Here is a 19,208-nt window from a genome sequence, read left to right on the forward strand (position 1 = left end):
TTAACATATCTTGTAACAAGAAATTTGTTTAAATTTGTAAAACAATTAATATCGTCATTTCAAATTCATTGAAGTTGTGGTTTCACTTCCTGGAAGATTTTCTATCAACTCTTATTTCTATTTCTTTTCATTCATGAGTGTCTTAATAGATTCATTGATTTTAAAGACTTTAAATAGTGTATTGGACATCGAATTAACATATCTTGTAACAAGAAATTTGTTTAAACTTGTAAAACAATTAATATCGTCATTTCAATTCATTGAAGTTGTGGTTTCACTTCCTGGAAGATTTTCTATCAACTCTTATTTCTAATTCTTTTCATTCATGAGTGTCTTAATAGATTCATTGATTTTAAAGACTTTAAATAGTGTATTGGACATCGAATTAACATATCTTGTAACAAGAAATTTGTTTAAACTTGTAAAACAATTAATATCGTCATTTCAAATTCATTGAAGTTGTGGTATCACTTCCTGGAAGATTTCCTATCAACTCTTATTTCTAATTCTTTTCCTTCATGAGTGTCTTAATAGATTCATTGATTTTAAAGACTTTAAATAGTGTATTGGACATCGAATTAACATATCTTGTAACAAGAAATTTGTTTAAACTTGTAAAACAATTAATATCGTCATTTCAAATTCATTGAAGTAAACGTAAGCCGATTTGGAAACTGGAATGAGCGCCCTAGTGAGTGTGTCAGCTACTACGCTCAGCTACTTTTGAGAGCCTAGATGGCTCTGTTTCCAGATTCCACTTCACAATTCTGACAGGCCCCGCCCTAAAACCCTCTGAAAATCGGCTTACGTTTACCCTGAAACCGGGATAGGGAAGCCAACACAGCCGAGAACCGACCAGGCATCTATTGCTGGTAAAAGTAGTCCAGCCGTGCCATGGACTACTTAAGCTAGAGGACGGGTCACTTCGTCAAATCCTATGTCGGCTACCCTTTTTTTTATTATTTTAATTAATCGAGCTTTAAAAATGAGCTACAGTCTATTAAATTATCCCTATGCGGTAAATATAATTTCGGTGATATTTTAATTAGAAATTGACGTAGGTGTTCGTTAGTTGTCGCCGCCTAGCGGTGATTGTTGGTTTACCACTCTATAATTCTCTGGTTTTGGTTTGGTTTGGTATGATTAGGTGCGTCTGCTATCTGTGATTCTCTGGATTCTGTTTTGTTTTCTTTCTAAAAACCATAGAAGAGTTTAGAATTCTTAGCGCTAGATGGAGACAACCAACGAACACCTCTCCCGTCCCCTCAAAATTTAACCGCAAATATCTTTTAATTTAATATCTTCACAAGAAAGGTGCTTTGGAGACTTAGAATAGCTTTTTAAATCTCTATCGATTGACCCTTCTTTAAAAATTATGATTAAAAATCCACCCGACAAGCTATAACACGGCGGGATAGGACGAGAGTCCCGTCCTCTAGCTTAAGTAGTCCATGGCCGTGCGCAAAAAGAAGAGGCTTGGTGCATAAAAGAGTTGCTGTCTGCTTGAATTGAAATCACGTTTTCACGACGCACGAGAGCTCTCCTTTTCGGCTTGTTTTTTTTTTATCACTCCGTGAAAATTTAAAAGGAATCTTACAGAATAAGTCTGTTTTTGATAATATTTGAAATGGCCGAAGAAGAGACTAAAATTGAAAGTTATGTTTTTAAACCTATCGGTAAGTGAACAAAATTTGGTGAAAAAATTGTCATACTGAGGAGTTACTTCTACTTCATCATTGCATTTATATTTTAGGGTACGCTTCTACCTGGTTTAAATTTAAAAACGCAACTCCTCGACAACCTTCTGTCTCTTCTTTGACGAGAGGTTTCATTAAAATATCAACTGAAATATTTAGTCAGCCTCATCATTCACTAAAAAACCTTAATCAGTTCTCCCATGTCTGGTAATTCTTTTTTATATAAATAACCTGTAGCTATTAGTTGCAACTGGAATAACTAATATTCTGTTCAGGATTTTGTTTTTATTTCACAAGAATGGCCGGCCATTTACGAAAACAATGGTAGCTCCTCCCCGACTTGGTGGTGCAAGAGTTGGCCTCTTCTCAACTAGGTAGGTAATTAAGTTTGAGAACATTGAATCTGTGTTTTAACCTGTTCATCTTTTAGGTCACCTCACAGACCAAATCCTATTGGACTTACTCTGGCCAAAATAGAGAAAGTTGAAGGGGATACTGTTCATCTTTGTGGCTTAGATCTCTTGGATGGAACACCAATCATAGATATTAAACCATACATCCCTTCTTATGACTACCCACAACACAATGAACAGACAGATTCTGTGACCACTGAAGCAATAGATTCAGCCACCACTGCAGTGTCTGAATCAACTGATGCAATTGATGATCCAACTTACTGCAGTCCACCCACAACTGTATCGAACCCTGAATGGATCACATTAGGCGGTCAAGAAAAAACGTTAAATGTAGCTTTTACTCAAGACGCGCTGTCTCAAATCCGGAAATTTTCCCTTGATGCGGAAGATCCTGCATACCGTCTGTCATTTCTTAAATCACCAGAGGAAGCACAAAAAGCTATTGAAGACATTTTGAGGGAGGATCCTAGATCAATATACAGGAAGATGAAGGGTCAAGATCTGTTATACTTCTGTGTAGTCGATTGTATGCATGTTACAACCTGGTTTGACGAATGCATAAAAAAATGCGAAGTTTTAAGGGTCATGCCTTACACAACAAGAAAAGCAATGAACGAAGCAAACAAAAAACAACAATGGGATAATAATCTGGCAAAGATCGAAGATAAAATGAAGGAAGTGATGTAATATGAGTTAATAATACGAATAAACGGTGCAACACTACTTTGGGGGACAGAATACATTAAAACTAAATTAAGCACCACAAACAACGACAGGCGAGGCACGATTAGTAATAGGCCCGGCGCGGATTGTTGAGAGGGTTAGGTCGAAAACGGTAAGCTAACATCATTCTTTTGCGATACGCGTCGTATTCATTATCATTACTCGTCAAGTCTTCCGGTTTAATCGCTCCCAAACCTTGCGCCTCGTTTCGTCTGGTTGCGTTAACAGGCGTTGTGATACCGGAACCACCAATTCCGAGACCTTCTCCTTCTGTCCAACCAAACTTTTTCAACATTTGATAGCCAACGTTGTCTTCAGCAATCTTGAACTCCTTGTAATCAGATTCGTCAACGGTTCGTCCCTCTTGCACGGCTTGGAATTTTTCCATAAACTTGGCCAACTCTTCCGGCGGAAGAAAATCACTGTTTACGACAAAAACTCGGTTAAAATAAACTAAATCTTCGTAGAAATTTGATAGCCATTACCCAAGGTGATGTTTTCCTCGACCACATTCAGTTAACTGGTCAGCCCGATCTTTTGTTTTCTCCATTTCAGCCTTACGTCTTTTATGTTCCCAAGTTCCTCCTTCAGTTTCTTCATCACTGTCGTACTCGTATCGGACTTTTCCCACCTGAGCAAGTCTGTCTCTTTCTTGCTTCTTCTTTAACATCTCTTGATAAACGTATTGCATCTATTACGAACAAAGTAACAGATTAAAATATCAAAGGCTTAATGCAATCAAAAAGTTATACTTTCACTTGGTCCAAACATTGCTTCCATTGGTCTTCCGTCAAATCAGTCGTCCCGAATACCCTCACAGCATAAGTGAGGATTTGTGGGTCGGCGGAAGTGATGCGAGACAGAAATGAGCTGCGTCCCAAGACGGTTTGATTGGTTGTGGATGGACCATCAAATCCCATATGCACATTTGAGATCGGTACAGGATTAATAGTTGGAGGTTCAATCTTCACTTCTTGAGGCCCCCAACGGCTCTGTCTTTTCCGTTCCCTCTCCTTTAGTTTACTTGAATTCTCTGAGTCGTCAGGTTCTTCTTTGAATTTGCGTCTTAGTCCGCTATTGAGTGGTTAGAATTTATTAGTTCATAATTAGGTAAAATAATTTCTTAATTTATTCAAGTGATGTGTTTCTCGGCAAATCAAGAAAACCTTTGAGAGAAATTCCCCGAGTCCTCGGACGAGTTCGACGGCCCTTGATGATGGTAGTCTAATTGAGAAACTAGGAAACCCATGAGTACTGCTCTGGTGTAGTGATCCCAGTCCAGCACTTTTGCTCCCATTCCCAAATGCAAGTGCTACACTCACCCTTGTTGAAGAATGGAAGGTCATCTTCATCCTCACATGGTCTTGAAGGAGAATAGGGGGATGGTGATCGGTTTTCTTCCTTTGTCTCCTCTTTGATATTCATTGGGGGTGGAGCGCTGAGATATGATGGTGGGGGTGGATGTTGGGTGTAGTATGGATTGGGTAGCGAATGTGGTGGTGGGACCGACACATCAATAGGAGGAGGACAAGAATAATCAGCTTGCAAACTCTGTGAAGCACCACTATGTTGAACATCAGATTTTGCATTTTGCTGCTGCATTTGTCTGAATTTTTCAAGAAAGCTTCCATCATTCTTGAATGGTAATACTGGTGTTTTTGGTGGTAGCCTTGAGAGAAAATTTAAAATGTTTTAACACAATTTTATAAACGATTTTGAAAATAAAATTACTGCACGGCTTCTTCTTGTCCGTTTGGGATGACTTCCTGTATTTCTATTTTCGGTTCTACTTTTACTTCTTTCTGGGGTAGCTGTTGTTGAGCTAGCTTTTCTTCAATTTCCTTCTTTTTTTGAGCAATCAGGGCAGCCTGAGAATTCATAAACTGCAACCTTTGCTCTCGGGCATTTTTTCTAACGTTCTTAAAATTTCCAGATCCTCTAGGTGAAGACATTTTTTAGGGCAGAAACGCAAACAACAGAGAGACAAGTTTAGCTTTAGCTTTTTTAGGTTCCAATGCAAACAAATCCATCTTCACTAAACAGCATCTGGGTTGACTGGGAGTCTGGACCCAGCTAAACGAATGTAACAAATGAGCTGATTATCCGCACTCAAAATCTTGAAATTTTTATTAAATGAACGCATTTTTAATAAATGTGATACTGATTTTTAAAAAATCCTTTTAAATCAGTTTTGAATCAAAAATGTGAGAAACACATCGACGTCGTCGTCTTGCTGTTTAGAAACACTTCATGTCTTTGTGCTGTCTGCTAACTAATTTGAAGTTTTGAACGGAGTTATCAAAATATTAAAATATCTAACCTTTTTGTTTCTTATTTGTGTTTATCATTATGGCTGAAAACAATTTCGTGTTGTTCAAGCGGGATGACCAAGTATATATTTGTCTCATTCTAATAAATTTAAGTTTCAGTAGTTCCATAATGAAGTTTGTTTTTGATGGTTTAGAATCAAGACTCTAACGAGGATGCATGGGATGATACGGCATTAATACAAGCATACGATCGAGCAGTCAACTTAGCAAAGGAGAAGGTAGCCTCTCAATTGAGTCTCGAAGAGGAAGCCCCAGAAAGCACTTCATCTGATGTTCCAGAAGAAGAACAAGCTGTATCACCATCAAAAGCGTCAAAGAAGGAAAGTTGGAAAGTTGGAGACCATGTTCGTTCAGTTTACTCTGAGGATGGTGTTGAATATGAAGCCATCATCAAGAAAATCAAGCAGCCTAATTCAACATGTCTCGTCAGATATCTTGGTTTGTATATAATGAAACGTAGTTAGAAATAATTATTGATGCTAAACAGTTTCTTTTTCTTCAAAATGTTGATACTATAACTCCAGGCTATGACAATGAGGAAGTTGTATTCATCAAGGATTTGAAACCTTCATCTGGTCTTGCTGCTAGAAATCAACAAATTGTTGCTGCTGGTGAAGTTGCACCTGAAAGTTCCAGTGACATGGAATGTGAAGGATTTCAGTCTCCCTCTAAGCCTGTACCTATTGCTGGATTGGATTGGCAACCTGTCAGACCAGAACCTCTGATACCAAATTTCTCTGTGCCAAATCACAGCTTGTCTTCCATTCCACCACCTCCACCTCCAAGTGCCTGGCCCGCTCATGGTACTGCAGAAATGGATTCAGATTCTCTCTACTCCATGCTGATGTCCTGGTACATGGCTGGCTACCACACAGGTAAAGTCTAATTTTCAACTTAATATTCAATCTTGTTATTTAACTTCTTTACCAGGATATTACCAAGGGGTCCAGCAAAGGAACAAAAGAAAAGCAAACAATACTGGTACATCATGAATTGTAAAATAAGGAGGTAAAATACAATGCGTATTTGCGTATCGAATTATCAAAATTTAATTTGTTTTTGTCACCTTTAATAATTTGTTATCTATTCTTCTTTAACTCGTCTCATTTGCGCCAATGAAGATGAGTTGAGAAAGGACTTAAATATAGAAAGACACTTGATATCTAAATCCAGCAATATTCTCGTCCACTACTTTGTTGGCTGTGTGCGAGTGACAGGCCATTTGTCTTTTGCGGCGGTGCATAATAACAAAAGAGGTGGGGCAAAGGATGAGGGGAGTCTCTCTTTCTTCGCGTAATTGTCCCCTGAGAAAGATGAATAGCGCCGTCTATATGGCTTGCAACCTGGGTTCTTTCCTCAACAGAATATACTACGCGCGTATGTCGGGGATAAGCTCTCCCTGGGTTTTGCCAAAGTGAATCGACTAATTCACTCTATAAAATAGCCGGAGATGCGCCAAGCACTAGTCTCCTTCCTTTTCGTATATATCCGCAGTGTTGTTGTGATGGCTGAGCCAAATATCGTTAAAAATTTGTCCACAGCAGCTTTTCCATATATATACGACGGCCGCTTGTGTCTAAGATGGATGACTTGAGAAATTCGTCTCGAGGGAGAAGAAAAGAGAACCAAAGGCGTTTCCATCACTTTTTTTTTGTTATCTTTTCATTCCTGCAAATCGGATTACACACGGACGCGCACGCGGTTGATGAGAAACACACAAGTCGAGCTTTCAGTGTTATTATATATATACACGGGGAGAAAAGGAGGAGAGGGGGGCATACGCACACTCACGAGGAGAGAGTCTCAAGCAACGTCGATCGATCAGAAAAGGAATGAAGGATATTATAAATATATACGTAAGTTTTTAAAAAGTATGGAGATGAAATAACGAGATTATTGGGTTTGTCAAAGAGATGAGGGAGAAACGATAACACACATTGGGGGGGAGAGGGGCAGTAATAACATACGTACACACGTGGATGTTGGTATATGCAATAGATGAATCGAGATGTAGACTGTATATTATGTATACGGTGCGTCCCAAAACACGTCGGTTGTTGGTTTTCTATTTTCTGCCTAGTCTATAGCGTCGGAAAGTTATTGAATTATTATTCAACCAATCGCGGTGTGACAAGAATGTGTGGACACTGGTGGTTAGATCTTCTTTTGAACAGGTAAATCTAGAAGAGCCATTCTTTCCCCGACAATATAACCTCTATTGAAGAGAAATCTAACATGATCATGAATAATAGGAGCGCATTTCGTCGCCCAAACTTGTGATGATGTCCGATCCGTTCGTTAATTAAATTAGTTTGTATATTAATTACATTTGTTATTTTGTTTCAAATTATTCTTTGAGACGATTCGAATAATATAAGTGAAAGGAATATTATTAAAGGAGCATAACGACTAAGAAGAAGGAAACGACGGCGACGAGGTAATAACAGGTCCGCTGGAGTCGAACAGCTGCGCCGCTGCTGCGGATGATGGACATCTTATTCTGAGTCGGCGATTGGACGTTGTTGTTGTTGTTGTTGTTGGAACGGCGGCTACTCGCACCAGCCGGCGGTGTGGCTCTGCCAAAAGAATAATGCGTGGCCGTTGTCACTTCCAGTGACGTATTGTCGGCGTCGTCGACAGTGTCCGGCTCCTCGCCAATCTCTTCGTCGTGATCCGACCATCGCCCCAGCGGTTTTTCCTCCTCCACTCTTTTGGTGGCTGCGCAAGAGGAGAGAAAATATATATAGAAAATATTCAACGTCTGCTGGTATAGGATAACAATAAGAAGAAGAAGACTTGCCATAGACGGTGATGGTGCCCTCGGAATCTCCGATCGAATTCTTTGAACAGCACTTGTAGCCACCCTCGTCAGCACTCGACGAGAGCCTCAAGTGGAGCCGTAAGCGGGTCGTGTACGTATTGACATCAATCTCCTCCATGCGGTACTTGTCGTTGGGTATAATAATCTCGCCTGTGTGTGTGTGTGTGCGTCAGGTGAATGGGAGAAAAACAATGCTTTGCATTATATAAGGCAAGAACACAATCGATCCCCATTCGATTATTTCCCCCCACCCCCGGCTCTCTTCACCGCGCAGACAATCATCATCAAAATTCGAAAAAAAAAAAAAGCTCAGAAAAACGCACGAAATTGAATTTCCCGGTCCTTTGACTCGCGTCTATACGCGGCTTTTGTTTCTCATTTCCCATCAATCAATAACTCAGACTTTCCATTTCGTCTTCCCACTCTTTCAATATGTGATTTGCCCGTGTTTTAGTTAGACGTGCCTTGTAGTACTTGGGGGGCGCAAAATCAAATCGACCCAAAGAAAAAAAAAGAAATAAAAAAGAAAAACATCGTCTCGTTTTCTTTAGTCAAATGGGTGTGAAAAGGCAATCGAGGGTATATCTATACGGGGTAGTTGTGTGTGTGTAACCACCAAGAGTCATTTGATTTTCCTCTGGGCGCTACATCATCACTGGAGACTGGAAATATAGGGCGGTGAATAAAGCAAAAAGATGCGCCTCTGGTGTTGTGTGATGACATTATCATTGCCTCGAAGAATGCCGGAATGAGCGGCTGCCGAGTCGCTCCAGCTGAAAGGGAAACGAAACCCGTTGAAGCGACAAAGTGGCGACGGGGCGGTTGAAACGCGCAGCAAAGAGAGAGAGAGAGTCTATAACGATTGATCGAATCTGTCGGCGACAACCAACGCGGAAAACGTCAACTGCACTCAACTGTATAGACGCACACGGCACGCGTCACCAAGTTGAAAGAAAAGACAACACGAAAACAAAAGAGGATCGCGTCGACGACGAAAAGGAATAATGGAACAAGTAAATAAAAACCAAACAAAAGTGGATGTCAAAGAGCAACAATCCGAATCATTGTCATTCATGTAGAATCTCCACATGATGGGATTTCCATTTCACTTTTCTATAGACGAAGGTGTGAGAGTTGATCCGATTTCCCTGTGATGCCTATAGAGCTGCTTTTCCCCGTGTTCTAGGATTATAAAGGCACTTGCCCGTCACGCAAACTCCCACACGTCAGTCATACCGGGGGCAACCTATACGTAATATTAAACGGGCAAAAGGCATATACCGTACACGGCCGGGAGTTTTGGAAATTGACTGCACCACCGGATAGAGTGCCAAATCAACCATTCACAGAGAGTGAAATGATTGCGGCCTCGGCTGTCGCTCGCACAAACTCGGCCATCAAGGAAGAGAAAGGCTGTCAACACGTAACTACACGGTGGTGGCGCAACAACTTGGTCATTTACAGGCCCACCGGCCCTTGTTAGGAGGCCGTTGGCGGAAATTGAGAGAAGCATAAAGGATGGATGATGGATGATTACCGCTCTCTCTGGCCCAGTAGTTGATGGGCTTTGGCGAAGCTTCCACCATGCAGTCCAAAGTGATGTTGGAGCCGAGTGGTCCGCCTACCAGCTGATTGTGAACTTGAATGATCGGGTAGACTGTTGTAGTATATAGCCCGGCCGGCATCAGTTGTGCAAAGTCCACCAAAGTTGAAATGTCATTCAAAAATGTCAGAGGGGAGAATCCAAAATTTAGTCTCTTTTTATTTTTTGATCAAGTGCAGGAAACAAAATGGAAAACTCACAGTGAACGTTGACGACGATCCTCCGGCTGACGGACGGAGGGACGTTATTACTCGCAACTACGCAGAGGAGTAAAACAAAGCGATGACGAACTCAATTATGATTGTGACCCAACTCTGTAAAACGTGAAACTTACTGCACAAATACGCTCCCATTTCGGACCTTGTTATCTTGTGGAATGTCAGCACTTCGCCCTCGAATATTGGAACTGTCATTTTTAAAAATTTAAATATATCATCATCTATATAAACAGCAAAGTTCCGAATGCTTTGAAATTAAAATTTTAAAAAACCTTTTTGTTTTTGGAGAGATCCGCTGCGGATGACAATGTCCTGGCCGTCTTCGCGTCTCCAAGTGACTCGAGGTTGCGGGAATCCTCTGGCCTTGCACGAAAGACGGGCCATTCCTCCTTCGGGTATCAGCACTTCTCCTCCGCCTTCTTCGTTCAGTATGTCCGGCGGGATGACCACTTCCAGGGAGGCCGTCTATATATCCGCCAAAGAAAAGAAAAGATAACCAAAATTCCTTATCCGCTTTTCTCTTATTCCCCTGGTGCTGCTGTTATTTGCGTCACAGCAGAGAAACTGTGAATGTCTTTTTTCTTCCTCCTTGCACAGGCGCGAGATATTACGGAGGGGGGGCCAAAATAAAAGGCCAAAAGATTTGACAAGGTGGTTGCACACTCGGCGAAGAATTAATGGCCACCTCTTTTCTATGTTTCGTTGCTGGGCCTTTTTTTTTTTCTTTTGTTACGAGCCACTTTCCATGTACGCTTGACGGCATCCATCAGGCGCATTCCTTCCGTCTGCCGTTGAAGAGGCCGTTTCTCTCGTCTGCGACATTGAACATAACATGTACCAGAAAACCCAAGCGAGTTGTGCAGCTTGGCCCATATTTTTTCGACTCTGCCCGGGCTCAAATATCCAACGTGTAGTATAAAAGATGCGTCGCCCACATTTGAACGCCGCATTTCACTTTGGTCGCTTGCACAAACCCATTCTCTTATTTCCCTACCCGTTCAACCGCACCCCACCCCTACCCCTCTTTAAGCGACGATCCAGCAAATCTTTTTTTCCCTCGGCCATTGAATATATAAAAGAAAAAAACCCAAATAAAAAGATGATAATAAATAAAAACAAACGATATACTGCACTGGAATGGTTCCTTTCATCGCAAATCACGTTCACAGATGATTTGACTCGAGCTTTGATGGTCTAAACATTTTTTAAACAAACAATTCGTCGAGTTTCTACATTTCCTCCGGCAACAATTGCTCAAAAGAACAATGGCCAGATCATACAGCGACATTTTGGAGAAATACAAAATGGACAATAAATCATTCGAAATTGGATTTACCTGACTGAGCATTGGATCCGAGTTGATTTGGCACATGTAAACGCCTCGATCAGATCGGTGGACGTCTCTGATGTGCAACGTCCACGTGTGCAAGTCGCTGTGGAGGACCGACAGCCGGGCGTTGTTGGTCAAAACACGGTCGTGCATGGCTAAAATGCCTTTATCGTCGGCCTTGATCCAGGCCACCTATATATTTGTACCAGACAGATGATGAAGTTGTTTGTTTCAAATTGTTGCGCTCAGATCAAAACAACATTCCCTCGATGTGATATGTATAAATAAAGAACGATGGAACAAGAAGAAGAAGAAAAAAGGAGATGGAAATCAAAAAGACAACATCCGGGCCAACAAAAAACATCCAATTATAACTAACGATCGTTTTCAGTTTCTCTTTTTTTTTCCCCATTTCTTTCACATATATACGTTCGCAATTTTTTCTAATCAGCTTTTTCCCCTTTTGATTCCATCAATTGTTTTTTCTGTCTCTCTCTTTCATCTATTTCCTTTTTGTGTTTCATCTTTTGATAGATCCTAGTACTGTCTCAACCCTGGAAAGAAACAAGGCTCTGCCAGAAATGTAATATACCTATACTACAAGTCAACATGCAGAGAGAAATCATAAGAGATGATTTGTGCAGCAGCATCAACGGCGCTTTGCATACTACTACTCGCTTAACGGTTGTGGCGCTTATTACCCGATGCGGTCCAATGTTGAGAACGACGCAGGTGAAGGAAGCGTCTCTGCCTTTGATGACGGTTATGTTCTCCATCGTCGACCCGAAGCTCGGCGCCGGCATGTTGTTGTTGTTGTGGTGGTGCTGGCCGTCGATTCCTGTCAAACACATGTTTGAGCGACATTATAATTTCTCCGCGTTGCATATATACAAGACTCGAGCGGCTTGACTCAATTTTCCCATGCACGTCTGTGTTTTTCAAAAGTCTTTTATGTCTTGCATCGTGAGCCACTGTGGGATATTGGATAAGCCAGTTAAAGAAGACTGTACTATCGTGTAAGACAACTATACCATCAGCCATATTAGATATGATTTTTTCCTTGTTGGAGAAGAAATCGAATGGTGATGGGATTTGGGAGGGAAAAGAGCGGGATGTTGGTGATAGACATGAAAAGTTGTCGTGCTATTATGTCAAAGGGTTGAGGGAAGTTGTTTGCTATAGACGTCGAGTTTGTGTCAATAAGTTGATGAATCCTGCGCGAGGGGGGGACCGGGGGAGAACACACTATTATCGATGGGCGGATGAGATAGAAGCCAGCAGTAGTGCCTTTCTCTATTGTATCATCATCAACTGGCAAATGTTTAATGGCCCTGGCGACGGAAAAAGAAAACCCCCGGAAATGTGTACACACAGTGAGCGCGTGTCATGTGCAGAAGCATTTGTTAGAGGCAGTATTAGCGGCTGCCACTGTCTCTTTCTCTCTGTGTGTTATCTATATTTAAAAAAAGAAGAAGCCGATGACTATAGTATAACGTAGGAGGCGGAGAGCAGGAAGTCTAGAAGAAGACGGAGTGAAACGACAGACAGCAGACGAAAAAGGGGAAAGAAGAAGGATATGGATCGACCAAGAGGTTATAACCTTCCACTCTCCATCTTAGATATTTCTCCGGCTGCTGCTGCTGGATCGGCGGCCAGAAAGAATTACACAACGCGGTAGCAATCAATGCGGATAAAAAAGGACTTGTACTTAATGGCATCCAACGAAAATCAAAAAACAAAAAGTGAGGCAATAGCTAATAAAAATCGATGCCCGGATAAAAACGGAAAATGATATTGTTGACAAAAAGATATGTCGGGAAAATTGTCTATCGTCCGGTATAATAATGCGCCGCATTCGTCCGTCCGAATTCGGTTTTTCACTTTAATTTTATTTTCCGTCAGTTTGATCAAATCTAATTTTTTTTTCTATTTTCAACGAAACTTCAACAAGTCAAACACTTATTTCCGTACACTTTATGGAAGTTAATAATCGATGGGCTCAATTTTCCTTTTACAACTTTGACCGGCTAATACATAATGCGGGTGGGAGACGTCATGGCGCAGTCATCCATTTTTTAAGCGTTTCGTCGTCGCTTGTTATTTTCGGGGGAAATCAGTTTTCTTTTTATTTGTTTCAGAGAATCTATGAGAAAAACGATTTCTGTTGCCAGCGCAGGTGAACAGAGGTAATTGTACTGCAGCTTGGAGCCGTGTAATAATAGATTGCCACCGTCAAGTTTATATAAGGCCGTTGGATCTATAGTCAACCTACATCGGATAGTTCTTCCTCTCGCGGGGGGGATATTCTACACTATTTAGTTCTGAAATAGCCTGCTGAATTCGAAGAAGAATTCAGCTGCTTTTCAATCGAACGCAGACGAAAGTGACCGCTGATGGGATTTTATCAAACAATGAGTTGAATCGACAATCGCCCAACAATCGATATAGAACCAATGAAAAGGTGAACGGATCAACGGTTCCCAACTGACAAAGAGTTGTTGTGCCTTATTTCATTTATAAAAGAAATTTTGTTTTTCCTTTCTGACGGCCTATTGCGTCATATCGCCAACATAAAAAAATTAATGTTGTGTGTATTACCTGTGAGCAGAGCCAGCAGGAAGGAAAAGATCCAAAAGCAGGTCGTCGGCGTCATCTCGATGGCCATCAATCGCACACTCGTTGACTTGTGAAATGACAGCAGAGTCGGTCGGTCGTTCGGGGGGGGTTGATGCCGATGTTATACGAGGTTGTCTCTTTCTTCTTGTTGTCTGGTGTCGGCTGGCATGTATAGTGGAAATGGTGGTGCAGCGCAGCAGCAGCTCTCACAATATTACATCGTTCTCCTTGTTGTTCCTTTTTTTTTACGGCCACTCCTCGATGGTCTGGGTGTCTGCAGCTACTGGGCCGGCCTCTATCTATTCATATTATGAAAAGCGGAAGAAAGAGAGAGGCAACGATATAATAAGAAAAAGCCGGGAATAGAACCATCAATCAGTCGTCGATGATGCACGCCGATTGTCGTCGTCGTCGTTCCTCCTCTGCCATATAAGAGGAGGGGACGGACAGATCGGCACAATCGAATTACACACATGTACATACAACTCTCGGGCAGCAGAGTCGATTTGTCGCTTTGATATGTGCCTCTTTCCTATCCCTTTTTTTCTTTTTACTACTTGTGCGCCGGCCTTATTGGAATATATAGGTTTATACGATCGCTCGTTTTTGGGGGATGCGACATCGCCAATGACAGCCGGGAGTAGGAAAGAAAAAAGGGGGGGGAGAGCCATGCACGGATTACACGGGAAAATAGAACCATTTTGAGTTTTTTTTTTCTTTTTTTCTCTCTGGCGGACGAAGATCTACGAGGAATCCTCCTCCTACTCCTTCGCAACTCTTTTCTATATCTTTTTGGCACTGATTACTTTGGAAATAACGCGAGGGGGGGGACCTTTTTTCTTTCCATTTCGACATTTTGTTATACCCTCCTCGCGATCGTATAATAAAACCTTGGAAAAAAAAAGATGGAACCAGATATAATATCGTGTCTTGATTTGGTTTCCAGGATTCGATTTTTTCGTTCCATCAACGAGAAAAATACACCAGCGAAAACAGCTGTTGGCCGGGGTTATCCCAAGGTTTAAATATACGTGCCGATGCTCTTGACACAAAACACAACAGAAAAATCTCAACCACACATTTGTGATGTGATTGCCCTGGGTATTTTATAGAGCAAGTCGCATAGTCTTTCATCATTGCAATGGGGAAAAGGCCCAAAACAAAAAAAGGAGAAAAGGTGTCAAGCGTCGGGCCGTTCAGGGACCCGGCGCGGAACACCATCGACACGACACTCTGGGGGGTGCCCATGTCCAAATTGTCATCATCCAATCGCCCAAATGTAATGCGGCTCGTCTATAAATACAGCGGTCCTTCTCTCTCTCGTCTGCTCCCGCACGTAACTCAACAAATTGGCCTGGGGATTTCAAAATAACAAAAATGCGCCGATCGATAGAAATACGAGAGAGAAAAAAAATAATACCAGAAATTGTCCAACTTTCATCCGCTGTTTAAATCAAAGTTGCGCCATTTATTTAGTCTCACTCTGCCACGCAGCAGGAGCAGGAGCAGCTGATAGTATTCTAAAAGAGCAAAAGGCTGTGCTGTGCCGAGATTCGGTTTCTATAGTCGAATGCTGCTGGGCAGGGCGTGATTAATCATGCGGGCCAGGCAGCAGCAGGAGAGAAGTCTGTGCTGCTGTCCGCCCGCGTCTAGGAAATGAATGGGATTCAATCATCCCGTCATGTCTGTTATGTGCGCTGGGCGCGCTATAGTTGCGGATACAACCGAAAGACAGAGACAGACGGACCAAACTGACTGACACACAGAGAGAGAAAGCCAATGGGTTAAACTATCCGTCCGTCCGGTTTTTGCCTTTATTTCTCTCTGCTCTGTGTGTGTTTTAGAGTCCCTCTGTCCGCCTGTCGTCCGTCCGACTGACTCATTTCGTATTCTGACAGACCCCCAGCAGCAGCAGCAGGAAAGTGGCGTATGTATGCGTGCGTGCTGCTAGCCGCGATAGTACAACAGTCCCGCGGCTATTTGAACCCCTTCTTTTTCTTTTTTGACTGGGCTGCTGCTGGGCTGGGCTCGGCTCTCTCCGCTTTTCTTTCATTTGGCCCGGCCCGTCGTCTTTTTGGCTCAGATGCGCTCCTTATTCCAGCCTTCGGCTCCTATTCCTTCATCATGCAGCAGCAGCCGCCGACCGAGATTTTCGCCAGTTGAAATTTCGTTCGGGACTGAATACTTTAGCGGACGACAATCACATGGATATTCACCCGCCCGTTTCTCTCTCTCGGTTGCTGTCCACCCCGATCTTTTCCGACAGAACTTGTTGTAATTATCGCAACTTCAACTGCAGACGTACACAGCACACAATCACGCACTTGTCCCTCAATGTCCAGCCATAAAAAATTTAACAGCTCAAATAAAATCTCAGACACGAATTATCCCCAATATTCCGGCAGTAGCAATCTTTACATCTTCCAATAGCTGATGAGCCCAACGAATCATTTATAGATGTGACATCATCTATCCACCCAATGTGATGGATCGATTCCACAAAAAAATAAATAAAGAGCTTTTCTTCTTCAGACGTGTTCCGTCAGTTGCTGATGGTATAGAGTGGGTATCTCTCTACTTGTTATAGTTGATGTATCCCGTTGTACATGTCTAAAACTATTCCGTGTGCACACATCAGCCGACCGCACGGCTCTCAGACCATCGGCCGGGGGGAAACTCCTGATGGCTCAGACTTCCGGAACGGGGAACCGCGCAGCACTCGTTGTACTAATCTAAATGTCAGAAAAGCAGCCGCTTTTGATTCTGGAACTTTTTTTAAGACTCTGACTATAGCTATAGGTGTATCTCTCTCTCTATATAACATGTCACTTGCCGATTATAATGGGCTGTTGCTGCTGCTGCTGGGGGGAGAAAACGGATGCCAATTTGAAAAGAAACGGGATCGTCAACTGGAAAACAATAAACGACGTTCAAGATATCGGCTTGACAATCACATTACCGTTGCTGGTACACACTCTGTGAATGACGCGCATCGGCTCGATGTGTACATATACATTTGAGATCGCTAGTTAGATTTTTGACATGGGGGATTTCTATTCAAAAAGATTGACGCCGTAATCAATCGCGTTTCCACTTCAAGAACAAACAAGATGACGTTCATTAACGCAGGGGGGAAAAGCGGCCCGACTCTTTTTTTTTCCCGGCTGTTATCCAGTCGGCAAAATTAATGTCGACCTCACCCACGCCCAGATCTCACAGACGCGTCACAATCAGACGGCGATTAAATAATTCCCGTTGACTGGATAACCATCGAATTATTATAATAAACCTTTAAAACAACTCACCTATCCACACGATCACCAAATTTTCAGTTTTTTACACGCGGCCGAGAAATATGTAACACATGCACCGGAAACGTTCGAATTCAACAAAAGTTTGGGAAAATGGGATTGAACTTGTTGAAAGATTTTTGCTGGTGATTGGTAACGAGATCAAGTGATGTCGTTGAGAGGAGAGAGAATAAGGGGCGACCCGATAAGCAGCTCGTCACGATGAATACTGAAAGATGGTCCTTCTCGGTGACTTGTACTACTACTCCCCCCCATGCTGCTGCTGCACCTACACACACGTATATAGGAGGGTGGCGGGAGACCCTTTACACTCCTCCCTCCCTCTTGGGCCGAGCGGAGTCGGCGTCGGGATGAGAGGAAACAAGGATCGGAGAATCATCCGACATAAGAGAGACACAATAGCCCACAAGTTATATGATGCAGACTGTTGGGTGATGATCATCAGAGAGCTGTTTGTGCTGCTGTTGGATATACACACCCACACAACAAATCTGGATCCACTGATCTAAATGGACTTGCAGGATATCCGCCAGGATTTCAGGCGCAATCAAAAGTGCGTCCCACACACCACAGGAAGAAGTGTGCACATCTAGAATATCCTTCTTCATAACTAATGAGGCGGCGGATGTATACGGAAGACGGGCAACTTTCGTGTCAGACGAATCCCCCCTCCGTGCTGGATATCCTCGTTGGATATGTCGGCTAATTTCAACATCTATGCTATTATACGCTATATACCGGCTTATGAAAATTTCTGTGGAAAGGTGTTTGAGATTTACGTAGGTTAGGTTTTTCTATCTAATGCAATAAACGAGGAGGTGACGGTGTGACGGCAAGTCCCTTGGTCAAAAAATTATCTTGTTGCACTTTGCTTCAAGTGTTTAAAAGTTAAAATGTTAAATTCGAATGGGATGGTTCACCCACAGATGAAGTTGTGAGGTACAAAACAAGCCTGATGTGCTTTCGTTCGACAAATGAATATTTTAGTGAACCCTTACTGAGAAAAAACGCAAAGAGAAAACGGTTGCAGTCCGCCTAGCTCAGGAAAAAACATACTCCGTGATTACGTAATAATCAACGCCACCAAAAATTGTCAAAAAGGAAGAATAGAGTTCAATTTTGTCCTACCTTTATGGCTGGGAAATACAGCCAGGTATCTACGTCAGTTGCTCCGTTGCTCCGTGAAGTTGAATCCACCAGGAAGGATAGGGTAAAAAGGGTGTCCTCGTGAATACACCCACATTCACATGGGCGTACACCAGGACATTTAAAGAAAGGGGAATTGAAGAGATCCGTGATTGCATTCCAATGCAATGGGATGCTTTGATCTAAATTAAAAATAGAAAAGGGGTTACGAAAAAAAATTACAGAAACAACAAGTCAGGGAAAGTTGAAATGAGAACTTCTGGGTAAACGCTAACTGTGAATAAATGGGAGAATAAATGTTTACATGTAATAAACTGCATTGATGTAGGTAATGCAGCATTAAAATATCTAGCAGGTCACAGATCAATTGCCGAAATCATTTGATCATGAGATTGTTGCTGGTGATAGGTTAACACCTGCAGAAAAACTTGCATATTGAGTGGTTATGATGGCTGCCTCTGGCCTCAAATCTGCAAAAAAGAAAAAAGGTTACATAGTACAATTGTACAAACAAACTGCCATGCATCAACAGGGCAATCACATGATAAATGCTAGTCAACTAACATTTCACAAATTTGGAACCGGTTTAATTCTTCTATAGCTCCCACAATCATTCAATTTGTATTTTTAGTTTTATTTACCCGCTAAACAGCATGGAGTATTGCGATTATCAAGAACAAATAAATCTAAAACAATAAAAATCTTGAGCTTTGTCTGACTTTTTAGAAATTTTCAACTAGACGAAGCAGACGACACTTGTCCAATTTTCTTCTAATAAGTTCTAAATTCTAATCAGCATGCTTACGATAATCGATATCGATAGAAATTAGAAATAATAATAAAAAAAAACAATAATCAAACTCCCCCTTAAAATCCAAACCGCTCAAAAATGATAAGGAATAAGTTTTAGTTGAAATATAATACCATTTCTGTTTGGTATATAATTCCCTGGTAGTGGTAAAACCCCCTACCCCTCCGGTAGAAAAATCTCCCACTA

The 19,208-nt window shown here is 41.9% G+C and overlaps 4 protein-coding genes across 6 annotated transcripts; 2 read left to right on the forward strand and 2 right to left on the reverse strand.

Annotated features, from left to right (window-relative positions):
• The first annotated feature begins 1,451 nt into the window (after positions 1-1,451).
• On the forward strand, positions 1,452-2,836 carry LOC124192608 (tRNA (adenine(37)-N6)-methyltransferase-like). The gene is made up of 4 exons (XM_046586004.1): positions 1,452-1,676; positions 1,754-1,904; positions 1,973-2,071; positions 2,128-2,836. The coding sequence occupies exons 1-4, from the start codon at positions 1,628-1,630 to the stop codon at positions 2,798-2,800; spliced, it is 972 nt and encodes a 323-aa protein (XP_046441960.1). The 5' UTR covers positions 1,452-1,627; the 3' UTR covers positions 2,801-2,836.
• LOC124192605 (SURP and G-patch domain-containing protein 1-like) lies at positions 2,601-4,896 on the reverse strand. 2 transcript variants are annotated; one of them, XM_046586001.1, is made up of 6 exons: positions 4,568-4,896; positions 4,159-4,505; positions 4,003-4,060; positions 3,589-3,910; positions 3,322-3,527; positions 2,601-3,258 (listed from the first exon to the last, which is right to left on the reverse strand). In XM_046586001.1, exons 1-6 carry the CDS (start codon positions 4,786-4,788, stop codon positions 2,901-2,903), a joined length of 1,512 nt encoding a protein of 503 aa, XP_046441957.1. In that variant the 5' UTR covers positions 4,789-4,896; the 3' UTR covers positions 2,601-2,900. The 2 variants fall into 2 exon arrangements, with proteins under 2 accessions (XP_046441957.1, XP_046441956.1); XM_046586000.1 differs by having other exon boundaries at positions 4,003-4,072; positions 4,568-4,874.
• A 170-nt stretch (positions 4,897-5,066) lies between these two features.
• Positions 5,067-6,204, forward strand: LOC124192609 (survival motor neuron protein-like). Its single transcript, XM_046586005.1, has 4 exons — positions 5,067-5,227; positions 5,301-5,604; positions 5,691-6,041; positions 6,097-6,204. Exons 1-4 carry the CDS (start codon positions 5,186-5,188, stop codon positions 6,156-6,158), a joined length of 759 nt encoding a protein of 252 aa, XP_046441961.1. The 5' UTR covers positions 5,067-5,185; the 3' UTR covers positions 6,159-6,204.
• Positions 6,205-6,806: 602 nt separating this feature from the next.
• Positions 6,807-18,892, reverse strand: LOC124192606 (lachesin-like). Of its 2 annotated transcripts, XM_046586002.1 has the most exons (12): positions 18,776-18,892; positions 18,516-18,681; positions 18,194-18,393; positions 13,737-14,053; positions 11,840-11,976; positions 11,145-11,330; positions 10,081-10,273; positions 9,925-9,996; positions 9,791-9,847; positions 9,525-9,644; positions 7,967-8,137; positions 6,807-7,884 (listed from the first exon to the last, which is right to left on the reverse strand). In XM_046586002.1, the coding sequence occupies exons 4-12, from the start codon at positions 13,801-13,803 to the stop codon at positions 7,559-7,561; spliced, it is 1,329 nt and encodes a 442-aa protein (XP_046441958.1). In that variant the 5' UTR covers positions 13,804-14,053; positions 18,194-18,393; positions 18,516-18,681; positions 18,776-18,892; the 3' UTR covers positions 6,807-7,558. The 2 variants fall into 2 exon arrangements, with proteins under 2 accessions (XP_046441958.1, XP_046441959.1); XM_046586003.1 differs by lacking the exons at positions 18,194-18,393; positions 18,516-18,681; positions 18,776-18,892 and adding an exon at positions 17,060-17,286.
• Between the last annotated feature and the right edge of the window lie 316 nt (positions 18,893-19,208).

This window comes from Daphnia pulex, chromosome 4 (genome assembly GCF_021134715.1).
Source record: "Daphnia pulex isolate KAP4 chromosome 4, ASM2113471v1".
Taxonomy (NCBI): domain Eukaryota; kingdom Metazoa; phylum Arthropoda; class Branchiopoda; order Diplostraca; family Daphniidae; genus Daphnia; species Daphnia pulex.